At 41.6% G+C, this 15,439-nt stretch overlaps 1 protein-coding gene across 2 annotated transcripts in view; it reads right to left on the reverse strand.

Moving 5' to 3' along the window:
• The window catches only part of itm2ca (integral membrane protein 2Ca), a 105,893-nt gene extending 90,764 nt beyond the window's left edge, over positions 1–15,129 (reverse strand). Inside the window, exon 1 of one of the 2 annotated variants that reach the window (XM_084313916.1) lies at positions 14,910–15,129. In XM_084313916.1, the coding sequence (XP_084170042.1) occupies positions 14,910–15,002 (93 nt within the window). In that variant the 5' untranslated portion in view covers positions 15,003–15,129. Of the gene's footprint in view, positions 1–14,897 lie in introns of both variants that reach the window. The other variant, XM_084313915.1, reaches the window with a different exon arrangement.
• Positions 15,130–15,439: the final 310 nt, after the last annotated feature.

Here is a 15,439-nt window from a genome sequence, read left to right on the forward strand (position 1 = left end):
GGTATACATAGGAATGTTAAGGATAATTGGATCATTCTGGGATATCCGGTGGTGCAAGGGAGAGAGTCATACGCAAAGGTTGTGTTCATGGAACACAATCCTGTACGACTCTCGGTGGGAGGGAAGGGTAGGGGATTTTTATTTGTATATATGTATGTTTTTAAGCTCGGCTCTCAACGGGACCTCACTAGTGGGATGTATATCTATTATTGCCTCGCACTCTAGAAGCATTACCAAAAATTACAATGCAACATGTATAGACTATGGCTAGTTTGAATATAATGATATGGAACACCGGGGGAATAAATAACCAACTTAAACGCAAAAGCGTGCTCACACTGATGAAAAAAGAACATGTGGACATTGCTCTGCTAAGCGAAACACACATTCTAGGGAAAGACATAGGTAAATTAGCGGACAACATATACCATAATATCAGTCACTCCTCTATTGGTACGAGAACTCGGGGTGTAGCAATAGTCGTTAAACGTAAGTTGAATATTGTACTAAAGGGAGTATGGTCTGATGTAGAAGGTCGGATAACTATAGCTAAGATTGAACATAAGAACAGGAAAATAGCGTTGATAGCGGTATACGCCCCAAATTTGTACGAAGAAGATTTCTTCACTACACTAACCAATGCAATGTTAGACATTCCCGATTACTCATTTATAATAGGAGCGGATTTTAATGCCATCTGGAACCCAAGGATAGACAAATCTTACCTCGCCTTTTCCAGCGAACAAAAGAATTCATCAAAGGCATTAAAGGATTGGTCAAAGATTACAGGTGTAAAGGACTTATGGCGGTTACTTAATCCCACGACCCGAAAGTACTCTTGTCGATCTGCGAGACATAAGACACTATCCAGAATAGATTATGTCTTTGCATCACAGAGACTATTTGATAATTATGAAGTGGAAATGATACCCAACGCACTATCAGATCACTGTTATTTACTCCTTAAAGGTACATTTGGTATACTATCCTCCCGAGCCCCAAGATGGCGATTTAACTCGTTGCTGCTTAACAACAAGGAATTCATTACACAACTCAAAGAAGCTCTTATAGTATTCCAACGGGAGAATGCAAACTCGGTGCAAGACCCCAGAATAATATGGATGTCGGTAAAGGGAATGATCAAAGACTTCACGGATAGCTTTTCCTCCAAAATGCGCAAGAATCAAAGCACAAAACTGGATGAGCTGGAAACGCTTTACTCAACGTTATTTAATTCTCTGAAATACAACAACTCAACTCGACTAGAAAATCAAGTTAACGTACTAAAAATAGAGATCAATGACATATACAGACAACAATCGGAAATACAAATACGCAGCACAAGACAACAGCAGTACTCCCATGGTTCCAAACCCAGCCACCTATTAGCCATGCGATTAAGAATTAATGCAACATTTGCAGATATAACTACCATTAGAGCACAACAAGTACTTGTAACAGATCCTGTAAAAATAAACGATACATTCAAAGTATTCTACTCCGATTTATATAAATCAGAAATGACCTTCGATCAAAACAAAATGGACACATTTCTTAATCAAATTATTCTCCCTAAACTTTCAGAGGATGACGCTAAACAGTTAGAAATACCGATCACACTAGAGGAACTCAAGAAGGCCATAACCGCAATGAAAAGTGGTAAGGCTCCAGGAAGAGACGGTTTCCCATCAGAAATGTACCTTTCTTGTTGGGACATAATTGGCCCCTTATTACTAAATATGATCTTATACTCAGTCAAGGAGGGGAACTTCCATAAAATCGACAATATTGCACTCATAACAGTCCTCCTTAAAAAAGACAAAGACCCCAACGAGTGCGGTAGTTATAGACCTGTAAGCCTCCTCGGAACAGATATCAAACTGTACTCTAAGGTATTAGCCATCAGATTACAAAAGCATATGACGTCTTTAGTTCACCCGGACCAAACTGGCTTCATAGGAGGCCGCCTGATCACTGAGAACATAAGACGTATACTGCACGTACTTGATGCCGACAAGGAGGACACCATACCTAAGGCGATGCTGTCCCTGGATGCTATGAAGGCCTTTGACAGGCTGGAATGGTCGTATCTGTGGGCAGTGCTAGAAAGGATGGGGTTAGGAAAAGGATTCATCGATATGATTAAAGTATTATACAAAGACCCATCGGCCATGATTATAACAGGCACAATCATCTCTGAAATATTTCCGGTATCACGCTCTGCCAGACAGGGTTGTCCTCTTAGTCCCGGTCTGTTCAATCTATCATTAGAGCCGTTAGCACAATATATAAGACAATCCCAATCCATAGAACCTATCGTAATCAAGGGCACACAACAAAAAATTTGTTTATATGCGGACGATGTAATATTGTTCATGAAAAACCCCAACACCACATTGCCTCATCTGCTCAAGTTGATTGAGGACTTTGGTGATTTATCGGGATTTAAGATAAATTGGCCGAAGTCGGCTTTCCTTCCACTTAACACCCCTGCAAAAAAAGATACAACCCTCCCAGGACAGATACCGATGGTAAAACATTTCAGATGCTTGGGAGTGGAAATATTCCCTACCATAAGACAAACGGTGAAGCACAACTACACAAAAATCCAAAACAAAATCAAAGACGACCTTGATAGATGGGCAAAACTTAAGAACACAGTACAAGCACGGATATCAATAGTTAAGATGGATGTACTACCTAAAATCAACTTCTTCTGTTCAATGCTACCGTTACCCCCTCCAGAGGGTTACTGGAAAAGATTACACTCCTCCACATACAAATTTATTTGGAATAACAAACCACCACGTATAAAAAGATCCACCGCACAGAGAAATAAAGCAGATGGTGGCATGGCATTTCCAGATTTTTTCCTATATTTTAAGGCGTACTCATTAAGTCCATTGACAACATGGTTTGACTCCCAAGCATTAGCATCTTGGAGAAAAATAGAAGAAAACATAGTAGCCCCACATAGACTGAAGGACATAGCATAAACTAAACTACCAATCAAGCACTGTGAACGAAAATTTGGCCCCATAATTACTCATGCGATCCGGATATGGCGTGAATCACAAAAAAATAATCCTAACCCACAAGAATGGCACAATCATACTCCCTTATTCAATAACAATGCTCTCTTAATTGGAAAACGACCTATAAGATTCCCTATATGGTGCAAGACCAAAAGCGACATTCTATTGCAATAGAATGGAAATGTTAGATCCTATGGCAATGAGCATAGGAAAATTAGGATTACAATGCTCAGTTTGGGCAATCCGGTGGACCATGGGAGAAAGTCAATCGCGGAGGATGTGTTCTTGGAACACAGGCATGTTCGACTTTCTGGGTGAGGGGAAAATAGGGGATTTTTATTTGTATATATATATGTTTTTAAGCTCAGCTCTCAACGGGACCTCATTAATTGGATGTGCATCTATTGTAGCTTCATACTCCAGAAACATTACCAAAAACTACACGAAAACATGCATAGACTATGGCTAGTTTGAATATAATGGTATGGAACACCGGTGGGATAAACAAACAACACAAGCGCAAAAGCGTGCTTACACTGATGAAAAAAGAACATGTGGACGTGGCTCTATTAAGCGAAACGCACATTTTAGAGGGAGACATAAATACGTTAGCGGATAACATATACCATAATATTAGTCACTCTTCTTTTGCTACGAGAACTAGAGGGGTAGCCATAGTCGTCAGACGCAAATTAAATATCGAATTGAAAGGGGTATGGTCGGATGCTGAGGGGCGCATAACTATAGCTAGGATTATACACAATAACAGGAAAATTGCATTGGCAGCGGTATATGCCCCGAATTTGTACGAAGTGGGTTTCTTCACTTCACTAACAGGAGAAATGTTAAACCATCCCGAGTACTCATATATAATAGGTGCGGATTTTAATGCCATTTGGAACCCAAGGATGGACAAAACTTACCTTTCCTTCTCCAGCGAACAAAAGAATTCATCTAAAGCATTAAAAGATTGGTCGAAATCAACAGGAGTAACTGATTTATGGCGTTCACTTAACCCCATGACCCGCAAGTACTCCTGTCGTTCGGCGAGACACAACACACTATCCAGAATTGATTACGTCTTTGCATCCCCGAGAATATTTGATAAATATGAAGTGGAAATGACACCCAATGCGCTATCAGATCACTGCTACTTAATCCTGAAAGCAACATTTGGTACACTATCTACCCGGGCCCCAAGATGGCGTTTTAATTCGATGCTGCTTAACAACAAGGAATTCATTACACAAATTAAAGAAGCTCTCACAGTATTCCTACAAGATAATGCTAACTCGGTGCAAGATCCCAGAATATTATGGATGTCGGTAAAGAATATGATCAAGGATTTCTCGGATAGATTTACCTCCATATTGCGCAAAAATCAAAACACAAAACTGTCTGAAATGGAAACGCTTTACTCAACGCTTTTTAATTCTTTAAAATACAACAACTCTACTAGACTAGATAACCAAGTTAACATTCTAAAGACAGAGATCAAAGCAATGTACAGACAAAAATCGGAATTGCAAATACGCAGCACTAGACAACAGCAGTACTTCCAAGGTTCTAAACCTAGTCACCTATTAGCCATGCGACTAAGAATTAATGCAAAATTTGCAGATATAACTGCCATTAGGAAACAACAAGCTCTAGTAACAGAACCCAAAATAATAAACGATACATTCAAAGAATTCTACTCCGATTTATATAACTCAGAAACGACCTTTGATCAAGACAAATTAGACACATATCTTAATCAAATTACTCTCCCTAAACTTACGGATGAAGACGCTAAACAGTTAGAAGTACCGATCACATGGCGGCTAGGTGGCGTAGTGGTCTAAGGCACTCGCCACCAGTGTGGAGACGCTAGGATTCGCGTGTTCGAATCCAGCTCTCCACATTGTTTTTCAGTTTGGCTGGTCGTCCGCAGTAATACACATTGGCCGTATTACGGGGAGGGAAAAACTGAAGGGTGGGGATCGAACGTTGTGAACAAGCGACTCCTACAAGTCGGTTGGTGCGCCTGCGCAGTAGAATCAGGAAGTGTCGGGGGCAGCGTGAGCCTCCCACGCGTTACTCCTCGACACTGAGAGGTCGAGCTGCGCAGGTGAAAAGATGCGACTGCTGTTACCTCAAGTACCGGAGGGGACTTGTGCTATGTATGACTTAGTCCTCACTGCAGCCGGCTTGTGGGAGGCAAGAAACAGCGTTCGTGACAGGGGAGGGTTGAATTGGATGATACGAAATTGGGATGGGAGAAAAATATAGAAAATGGAGAAAAAAGTGGATCAAAAAAAAAAGAAGTACCGATCACATTAGAAGAACTCAAGAAGGCCATATCCGGAATGAAAAACGGCAAAGCTCCGGGAATTGACGGTATCCCATCAGAAATGTACATTTCTCGCTGGGACATATTTGGACCCTTATTACTAAATATGATCTTATACTCAGTCAAAGAGGGAAGCTTCATTGAACACCAAAATACCGCACTCATTTCAGTTCTTCACAAAAAAGACAAAGACCCCACTGAGTGCGGTAGTTACCGTCCTTTAAGCCTCCTCGGAACCGATGTCAAACTGTACTCTAAGATATTAGCCATCAGATTGCAAAAGCATATGACGTCTTTAGTTCATCCGGACCAAACAGGCTTCATAAAAGGTCGCCTGATCAATGATAACATAAGGCGAATACTGCACGTACTAGATACAGACAAAGAGGACATCACACCTAAGGCGATACTATCCCTGGATGCTATGAAAGCATTTGACAGGTTGGAATGGTCGTTTCTATGGGCAGTATTGGAAAGGATGGGGTTAGGAAAAGGTTTCATTGATATGATTAAAGTACTATACAAGGACCCATCGGCCAGGATTACAACAGGCACATTCATCTCCGATATCTTTCCAGTATCACGCTCAGCCAGACAAGGTTGCCCTCTTAGTCCCGGACTATTCGATCTATCATTAGAACCTTTAGCACAATTTATAAGACAATCCCAACACATAGAACCAATAGTAATCAAGGGCACACATCATAAAATTAGTTTATATGCGGACGACGTAATATTGTTCATGCAAAACCCCAACAACACATTGCCGCTTATACTCAAGTTGATAGAGAACTTTGGTGATTTATCGGGATTTAAAATAAATTGGCCTAAGTCGGCTTTTCTTCCTCTTAACACCAGTGCAAAAAAAGAGACAACCCTCCCAGGTGCGATACCCATGGTCAAACATTTCAGATGCTTGGGTGTGGAAATATTTCCCACCATAAGACAAACGGTGAAGCACAATTACACAAAAATACAGAACAAAATCAAGGACGACCTGGACAGGTGGGCAAAACTTAAAAACTCAGTACAGGCAAGGGTATCAATAGTTAAGATGGATGTATTACCAAGAATCAATTTCTTCAGCTCAATGCTTCCGTTACCTCCTCCAGAGGGCTACTGGAAAAGATTACAAACCTCCACATACAAATTTATTTGGAATAACAAACCACCTCGCATAAAAAGATCCACCGCACAGAGAAATAAAGCAGACGGTGGCATGGCAGTCCCAGATTTTTTACAATATTTTAATGCCTTCACATTAAGACCATTGAAGAAGATATGGTTTGACCCCGAGGCTTTGGTATCTTGGAGAAAATTAGAAGAAAACATAGTAGCCCCACAGAGATTGAAAGACATAGCATACACTAAACTTTCAATCAAGCATTGTGAGCGAGAATTTGGCCCAATAATAACCCATGCAATCAGGACATGGCGGGAAACACAAAGGAAATTTCCTAACCCTCAAGTATGGCATAATCACACTCCCATATTCAATAACAATGCTCTCTTAATGGGAAAACGACCTATAAGATTCCCTATATGGGAAGAAAGAGGCATACACTCATTAGGGGATATTTTTAATAACAAGGGCCTCTGTAGTTATGTCGAAATATGCATAAAGTTTAACCTCACCGAGTCCACATGGCTTTTTTACATACAGTTACGACTTTGTATGAGATCTCACGGTGTTCCATTACACATACCAATTGAACACCACAGATACCACAAATTTTTCTATGAAAGAGATACATTGGGAGGTTTTGTATCAGGTTTTTATTATCAATTACTAACGTCCTCGTATGAAACCCTTCAACTAGACAATGTCTGGAGGAGGGATATACCAGACCTGGAAAATGACTTTGATTGGCAAGGAGCCTGGGCAAATGTCCGACTTACATCAAGGAACCCGGATCATCAACAAATCAATCTGAACTATATTCACAGGACATACTTGACTCCTATAAGGCTGTGCAAAATGGGGCTTATACAAGACTCCAAATGCTCCCAATGTACAAATGGGGACGAAGGAACATTTATGCACATGTATTGGGACTGCCCACCAGTTAAGGCATTCTGGAAAGATGTGTCCCAACAATTATCAATACTCGTATTTTGGAATATACCTGTACACCCCGCGGTATTGCTATTGAATGATGTTTTTGAGTTTGCAGTGAATCCACAACTAAAAAGATTGGTTTTATCGGGTATCACAGTAGCTAAAAAACTGATCGCATCACGTTGGTTTCAACCGGAAAAAATGTGCCGGAAAGTGTGGTTTCTTACATATCTCGATGTGATATATCAAGAAATATCTACAGCAAGAATTCTGGGGCTCAATGAATCCAAAATGTCAATGTGGTTAGAAGTGGTGGAGAGAATAAAAGCTAGCCTATAATGGTGGTGTCTGGTTAGGAGTGAGGGATAATGGAGGTACTATCCAAGAGGGGGTCCGGGAGGGGGGGGTTTGAGCTGGAGCATATGTGTGTAGGGTTTTAGAAAATAGGTATTAGGGGTATATTATATACTAACATTTATATAATTGTAACTTCGCTGGATATACACTGTATACGGTTAAAATGTTATTATTGACTATTTTTGTTTTATCCTGTTTCTGTACTTGCATATATTTTAACCACCTTTACTGAAAGTTTCATTATACATTGTGTGTTGAGTACTGACTTTTAATAAGTTTTGTTTTGCAATAATAAAAAAAAAAAAAAAAAAAAAAAGATTCCCTATATGGGAAGAGCAAGGCATACACTCATTAGGGGATGTTTTTAACAAACAGGGTTTTTGTAGTGATAAAGAAATACGCAAAAAATTTAATCTCACCAAGTCCACATGGCTTTTTCACAAACAGTTAGAGCTATGTTTGAAGTCTCACGGTGTTCCATTAGACAGACCAATTGAACACCACAGATACCACAAATTCTTCTACTCAAGAGAGACATCGAGAGGTTTTGTTTCAGAATTTTATCATCAATTACTAACGTCCTCGTATGAAACCCTCCAACTTGACTCTGTCTGGAGGAGGGATATACCAGACCTGGAAAATGACTTTGATTGGCAAGGAGCCTGGGCAAATGTCCAACTTACATCAAGGAACCCGGATCATCAACAAATCAATCTTAACTATATTCACAGGACATACTTGACTCCTATAAGACTGTGCCGAATGGGGCTCAAACAAGATTCCAAATGCACCCAATGTACAAATGGGGACGAAGGGACATTTATGCACATGTATTGGGACTGCTCACCAGTTAAGGCATTCTGGAAAGATGTGACCCAACAAATATCAAAACTCGTATCTTGGAATATACCTGTACACCCCTCGGTACTGCTGTTGAATGATGTTTTTGAGTTTGCAGTGAATCCACAGCTAAAGAGATTGGTTTTATCGGGTATCACAGTAGCCAAAAAGCTGATCGCATCACGCTGGTTTCAACCGGAAAAAATGTGCCGTAAAGTTTGGTTTCTTACATATCTCGATGTAATTTACCATGAAATATCTACAGCAAGAATTCTGGGTCTCAATGAATCCAAAATGTCAATGTGGTTAGAAGTGGTGGAGAGAATAAAAGCTAGCTTATAATGGTAGTGTCTGGTTAGGTGCGAGGGATAGTGGAGGTACTTCTCAAGGTGGGGTCCGGGAGGGGGGGGTTCGAGCTGAGCATATGTATGTAGGGTTTTTTTTTAGATAACAGGTATTATGGGTATATCTTATATAAAACAACTAACCAAAAGGTGATCCCATTGGATGTGCCCTGACAATTAATGCTTGTATATCTTATCGTGTGTTGTCATGTTTGTTTATATGTTTGTTTAAAAAAGAATAAAAAAATAAAATACAAAAAAAAGATAATAGATATGTGCAAACTGGAAAAAGTTATTTAGGAGGCTTCGCGCAGTGGGCGTGTCAACACGCAATTGTCATTTCATAATAAACACATATCACCGCGGCGCACAGCAAGTTTCAATTTCAGTTCCTGGCATTTTTAACCAGTGGAGAAAGGTAAGATATTTCCCTATCATTTTTCTTATATGAATTATTCTACGTTAATAAAACATACCTGGTGATCAACTACAGTTTGCTGTAAACATTACGATATGTGTGTAGTGTTATGATAACGACGGCAGCAGCGGGAGCCGGGAGGAAGGCGTGCAGCAGTGGATTTGCGAATAGCATGCAGCTGCAGAGCCGCAGAGCCAGTGGCTCTTTCAGGTCTGGTCACAGGCCCGTCAAACAGCGCCCCCCCCACCCTTGCGCCGTTCTGACCCCCATCGTCTCTAAGCATTTTGTGTGTCAATTTGTTGACACATGTGTCAATTTGTTGACACATGTGTCAATTTGTTGACACAATTGTCAATTCTTAAAGCTGAGGATGAGTGGCACCTTTGTCTCAATTCTTATTCAATTCAATTCGCTCTGCGGCTCTGCAGCTACATATGCTTCTAGCAAAATCCAGCCCCGCTGTTTGCAATGGGAGCAGGAGTCTCGACTCGGGACTTATTTTATTTGGAATATAATGACTTTATACGCAAAAGTAGCCTAGTTTTAAGTTAAAATATTATAAATCTACATGCCTTGAGGATGTCATTCTTTATATAGCCTGCCTATCAGGCAAAAAAAATTATTCTAACAGAAACACTGATACCGTGATATATACCGTTACCGTCTATGCTTCAAATTATACCGTGATATAAATTTTAGACCATACCGTCCACCCCTACTCTGACATACAGAAAACATGTTTTGTCTTAAACCACTCCTAGCCACAGCGGGCGCAGACTTCAGTATCAGTATTCATCCCACGTCATAGACAAATTTATCCTGTAATGCAAACCTTGCTTCTCTTACTGTATAAAGCTCAGGATTCACCTCGACTCTGGGCTCACTTCTCAGATTGTCTGTACATCGTATTGTATTGTACCACTCTCCGCTTTGAATTGATCCTTGTTACGGACGGTGTCCTTTATAGGGAGTTATGTATATTATCTGTTGTGTATATCCATGTTTTGTTTGATGTTGTCTTTTGTCTCCCTCTTGTGTCTACATATCCCCATTCTCAGATGTCTCCCAGTTCCAGCAGTCAGCTGGTTGCAATCAGCATCTCACTCCAGCAACAGCAGCAGTGCAACGGCAGCTGTGGCTGATCTGCAATCAACCTACACTCTCCCTTCATATATCCCATTGTGTGCAGTGTTAGCTAGAGCTCTGTCTGTGTCTGTGGTGGTAACTATATCTTGTGTTGTTTGATGGTAGAGCTCTCTCTCTGTTTTGGGTAATAGAGCCGTGGCTCTTTAGAGTCCTTTTTGGTAACAGAGCTGGTTAAAGCTCTGTTTAGGGGCTTTGTGGTAGAGTTGGCTAAAGCTCTGTTTGAGTTCTTTGTGGTATCAGAGCTGGTTAAAGCTCCGTTTCTTTGTGCCCGTTTATTGTATTTTTCTCCTGTCTGTTGTACATTTCTGTTTATTCTAGGGGTGCACCGATATATCGGTCGGGTATCGGTATCGGCCGATAAGTGCCTTGTTGACTGCTATCGGCCTATCGGCCGATAAGCTCAAATGTGCCGATAGCAGTCGCCGATAAATACCCATCAATTTGTGTAGCGTCAAAAGGCAAAAAAATAAAAGTTCACTCGCGACCTACCGCACAACGCCCGCCGTCCCCCACACACACACACAATCTACTGCATCAAAGTAATTACTTATGATTAACAAGGCATTCGTTTTGTGGCATTAGCATTATATAGTTAGTGTTACACGGACAATAACATCAGCATATTATTATTACCCATAGCAGCAATGCATTACTCCGAGTCCGTTCATTAGCTCGGTTCCATTCCGTTGCTCATTCCGTACCCAACTACACATTCTGCAATCTGTTAATAAAGTTTTCAACCAGACAAATGTATAGAAAGGCTTTGTTTTATTATAACATTTGTTGCAGTAAAATCATTATGTCTCATTTGGTCATGCGTGGAGCGCCGGTCGGCGGGCCGGGCAGCTAACGTAGCTACGTTATTAGCTATTAGATGCAAGACTAACGTTACTGGTGAAAATGTGATTTGCGTTGGAATACTCCTTTGTCAACTTGCTGTACTTTGCTTGCAGGTCTGCAGTCATTATTGCTGCATTATGAATAGCCACAACTTTAGCCAAGGTAACGTTATGGCTAAACCTTTAACAATAGTTAACGCTAGCTTTCGGTTAGCTGTTCAATGCTATTAATAACACAACTCCCCGTCAACACCCTCTCTCGGGAAGATGGCATTTAAGAAAGTATCTGCTGTTAAAATGAAGTGTTACACGTTCAATAACAAGCATATTATTTACCCGAAGATAGCAGTAAACAAGGCATTAGTCCGTTCATAGCTCGGTTCCATTCCGTTCCTCATTCCGTACCCAACTACACATTCTGCAATCTGTTAATAAAGTTTTCAACCAGACAAATGTATAGAAAGGCTTTGTTTTATTATAACATTTGTTGCAGTAAAATCATTATGTCTCATTTGGTCATGCGTGGAGCGCCGGTCGGCGGGCCGGGCAGCTAACGTAGCTACGTTAAGTGTGTTCTGCTCTCGCAGACTCGCAAACAGAACAATGGCGGCATGCCCGGAAGTAGAAAAATGTATAAACGCTTGCCGATTGGTGGTAAGGACCAGAGCTTTCAACCAATTCAATGGAACCATTTTGATTGACAGTCGATTCGGCCAATTACGCCACACCGCTAGCACCCACCTCCTGCTGTCGAGAGAATAGTATCCCGCTGCAGGCCGCAAGAATGGTTCCATTGCATTGGTTGAAAGCTCTGGTTGAGAAAATAGTATCCCTCTGCAGGCCGCAAGACGATACTGGGAGAGAGATAGTGATACCATAAACATATTTCTTGATGTTTCCTTTTTTTAAGTAAGTAAAGAGGCCTACAAATACAAACATACACATACAAATATACAGTAGTTTCATTAAAAAAAATAAAAAAAAAATTTTTTTTTTTTTTTTTTTACAAATACTTACATACAAATATACAAATATCGGTATCGGCCGATAGTGTTAGTTGAACAATCGGTATCGGTATCGGCGGCCAATTTTCATATCGGTGCATCCCTAGTTTATTCCTAACCCGTGTGTTTTTGTTTAAGCCCTGTTCACCCAGCCTATGGCGATTCCTTTTTTCCTGTATATTAATCTTTTGTTTCACACACAGGGACATTGAGGACAGGAAGATACCCTGGGTCTACATTTTTGCATCACATAGGTGACCTGATGTTAGAGACACCAGCTTTAGCGTGAGCACCACCACCTGTACTTTTGGGCATTCAGCGCCTGTAAAGGGGAGGGTGGGTTTTCATTTTCTTTGTGTATTTCATTTGGTGCCACTAGGTAGTCCTCCTTGCTCTGTGTTGCTGAGTTTTTTGTTTGTGAAATAAATACTATTATTTTGCTAATCGTTTCATGGTTTTAGTGTCACTGCACCCTCACCTACCCTGTCTGTGGCCTTGTTGCGCCCCCTTACTGGGGTACGTAACAATCCTTCTGTGAACACAGAATACAACTATTTTCTTTTCGATCCTTTGACTCTCAATTTCTCTTAAACTCACCGGACTTGGTAAAACAACAGGTCTGATATCTGGACAATTTGTTTAGTGGGCCAGCAAGTATGTTTGTTGTGATGCATTAGGTTCACTAAATAAGTTAGTATGTGACATGCAGCAGAAATAGTGTCTGGTAGCTGCTGCCCCTCCACCTGCCACACAAGCCCCTCTCCCTGCCACACACAAGCCTTTCCCCCACACAAGCCCCTCCACCTGCCTCTCACAAGCCCCTCCCCCTGCCACTGTCTCAGCACAATCCATGCTGTTCCTCAACAAGCTCTGGATAGTTGGCCACACACTAATGGAAAGTCAATGGGGTCAAGCTCCTGTCTGTAGTCTGTACAAGATGACTGAGGCTCACTTAAGTTAACTCCCCAGTGCACACAAGGTAGATTTCAGTGAGCTTCAGTCATCTTGTCAGAGGTGCGTTGCTCATGGTACGGGGTTGCTGTGCAACCGGCTCTGTGAGCAGAAGCATGCGCACGCACAGATGTGCACGCGCGTGCACACAGGAATGCGCTGCACTCGACTGATGCGCCAACTCGCTAAGTACTACTTTGCATAACAATAGCGCTGGTTGTCAGGTGTGTTCAAATACATTCTCAGATACATTCACACAACTTGTGAATGAAATGTGTTACATTCCATTCGTAGAGGCAATTAGGCACCGTCTTTAGTCTGTGCTTATGCGAGGGAACATTTATGCGCATGCGCGGGAGCGTCATTAAAACAGCGTGCAACCAGCTTTGATACCAGCAACGCAACACTGCATCTTGTACAGACAGGAGCTTGACCCCATTAATTTTGTATTGGTTTATGACTAACTATCCAGAACTAATATGAGGAATAGCATGGATTGTGACGATCAACATCGACATTGTAAGTAAGAAATAGGGCTAATGGGGTCCAAAAATCTGAACTATCCCTTTAAATAAGGCCAAGATCTCTGTAAAAAGAAAACATTACCTATTTAAAACAAGGGCACATTTAACATTTTAGGTGCAGGAGTGTTTTGTTGCTTGAACCCCTGGCCCTGACCTCCAAAATGTCTGTGCAGTTACACCGTGCTGGGGTCAGGAAAACAGGTTAAGGAGTGAATGCATGTCTATGAAATGTACCTACAGAGCATGACAACATGGCTGTGTCTTTCTGTGTATGTACTCCTTGGAAACAGATAGTTGGATCAGTGTTCACTGCTGAGTAAGATGGAGTTTGTTTTCCCACGACAAGAGTGACACAATTAGGTGCCTTCGAAACTCTCCACATGAAAGTCAGGCATCCACTACTTGCCTTGCTACTTTTTCACACTAAATAATAATAATAATTTGTATTAATCCTTGACCTCGGGGCTCTCGTTTGTGCAATGCATAAAGATAGTTCGAAGAAGGGCACATTGGAGGATGCTACTGCAATGGGCCACACAGGGTCCCACTTGTCTGCCTCCTCAGAGCTTATTATGAAATATGTACTCCAACGCACCGCAAGCAACAGAAACCTATCTGCCATTTTGTCAGCGCGAGGTTGTGCGTTTTAAATTCCATAGGGGGTTAAATACAGGGAAACATACGTCGAAGGCAACGACGGATACATACAATAACTGCTTCGTTATTAATTTATTACCCAATTCCATGGCTATACGTTTAAAAAAAATATATATATATTTTAAAGGCTACCACCAGGCTACTAACATTTCTACAATGTAAGAACTTGGAAGATAATATAAGTGCACCACTAGCGCAGAAGCCAGAACGCATCCACAACATTATTTTGTTTCCAGCTAAATGGCGATTAATGTTGTCCAAAGAAAATGCAGGTGCAGAGCAGACAGCTGAGCCGCCGCGGAGCTGAGCACCACACACGCAATATACAGGCTATGGGAGACATGGAAAATACGGCAAAAACCAACGTTAATAGAAGAAACAGTAGACATACCCACTGACTCACCGTCGGATGAGGGATGAGAATCTCAGTCTTGTCGCCATCAGTCTCCTTCTCGACTTTTTGTCCCGCGACAGACTGGAAGGTGATTTTCACCATGGCTCCTCGTCAGAAAGACCGTGATATATTGCGGATCACCTGTACGGATAAGACTAGAGGCTGTGCCTTTAATCTATGTCCCCCAACCCCTCGACGGGCGGCCTCTGTGTTGTTACCGCCGGGCTGTTTCTACCGGAAGTTTTGCGTTTTTTTATGCTCCTTTAAAGGGCCACACAGCTGATGAATACAATAGTATGCAGCTGCAGAACGGCAGAACCACCACAGCAGCGGCGGGCTGAGGCACCGGCGGGCTGAGGCCCCTCGCTTCCATTGGCTGATTTGGGTCACGTGACCGTCCCACCCAATGGCTGAATTGGAGTGTTGCACTGCGGGCATTGGCTGATTTGGGTCACGTTGCACTGCGGGATTGATTGATTGATTGAAAACTTTATTAACAGATTGCAGAATGGGTACACGTGACCGCCACAGGCCATGAT

This window comes from Notolepis coatsorum, assembly GCF_963971535.1.
Source record: "Notolepis coatsorum genome assembly, chromosome: 1".
Lineage (NCBI taxonomy): Eukaryota > Metazoa > Chordata > Actinopteri > Aulopiformes > Paralepididae > Notolepis > Notolepis coatsorum.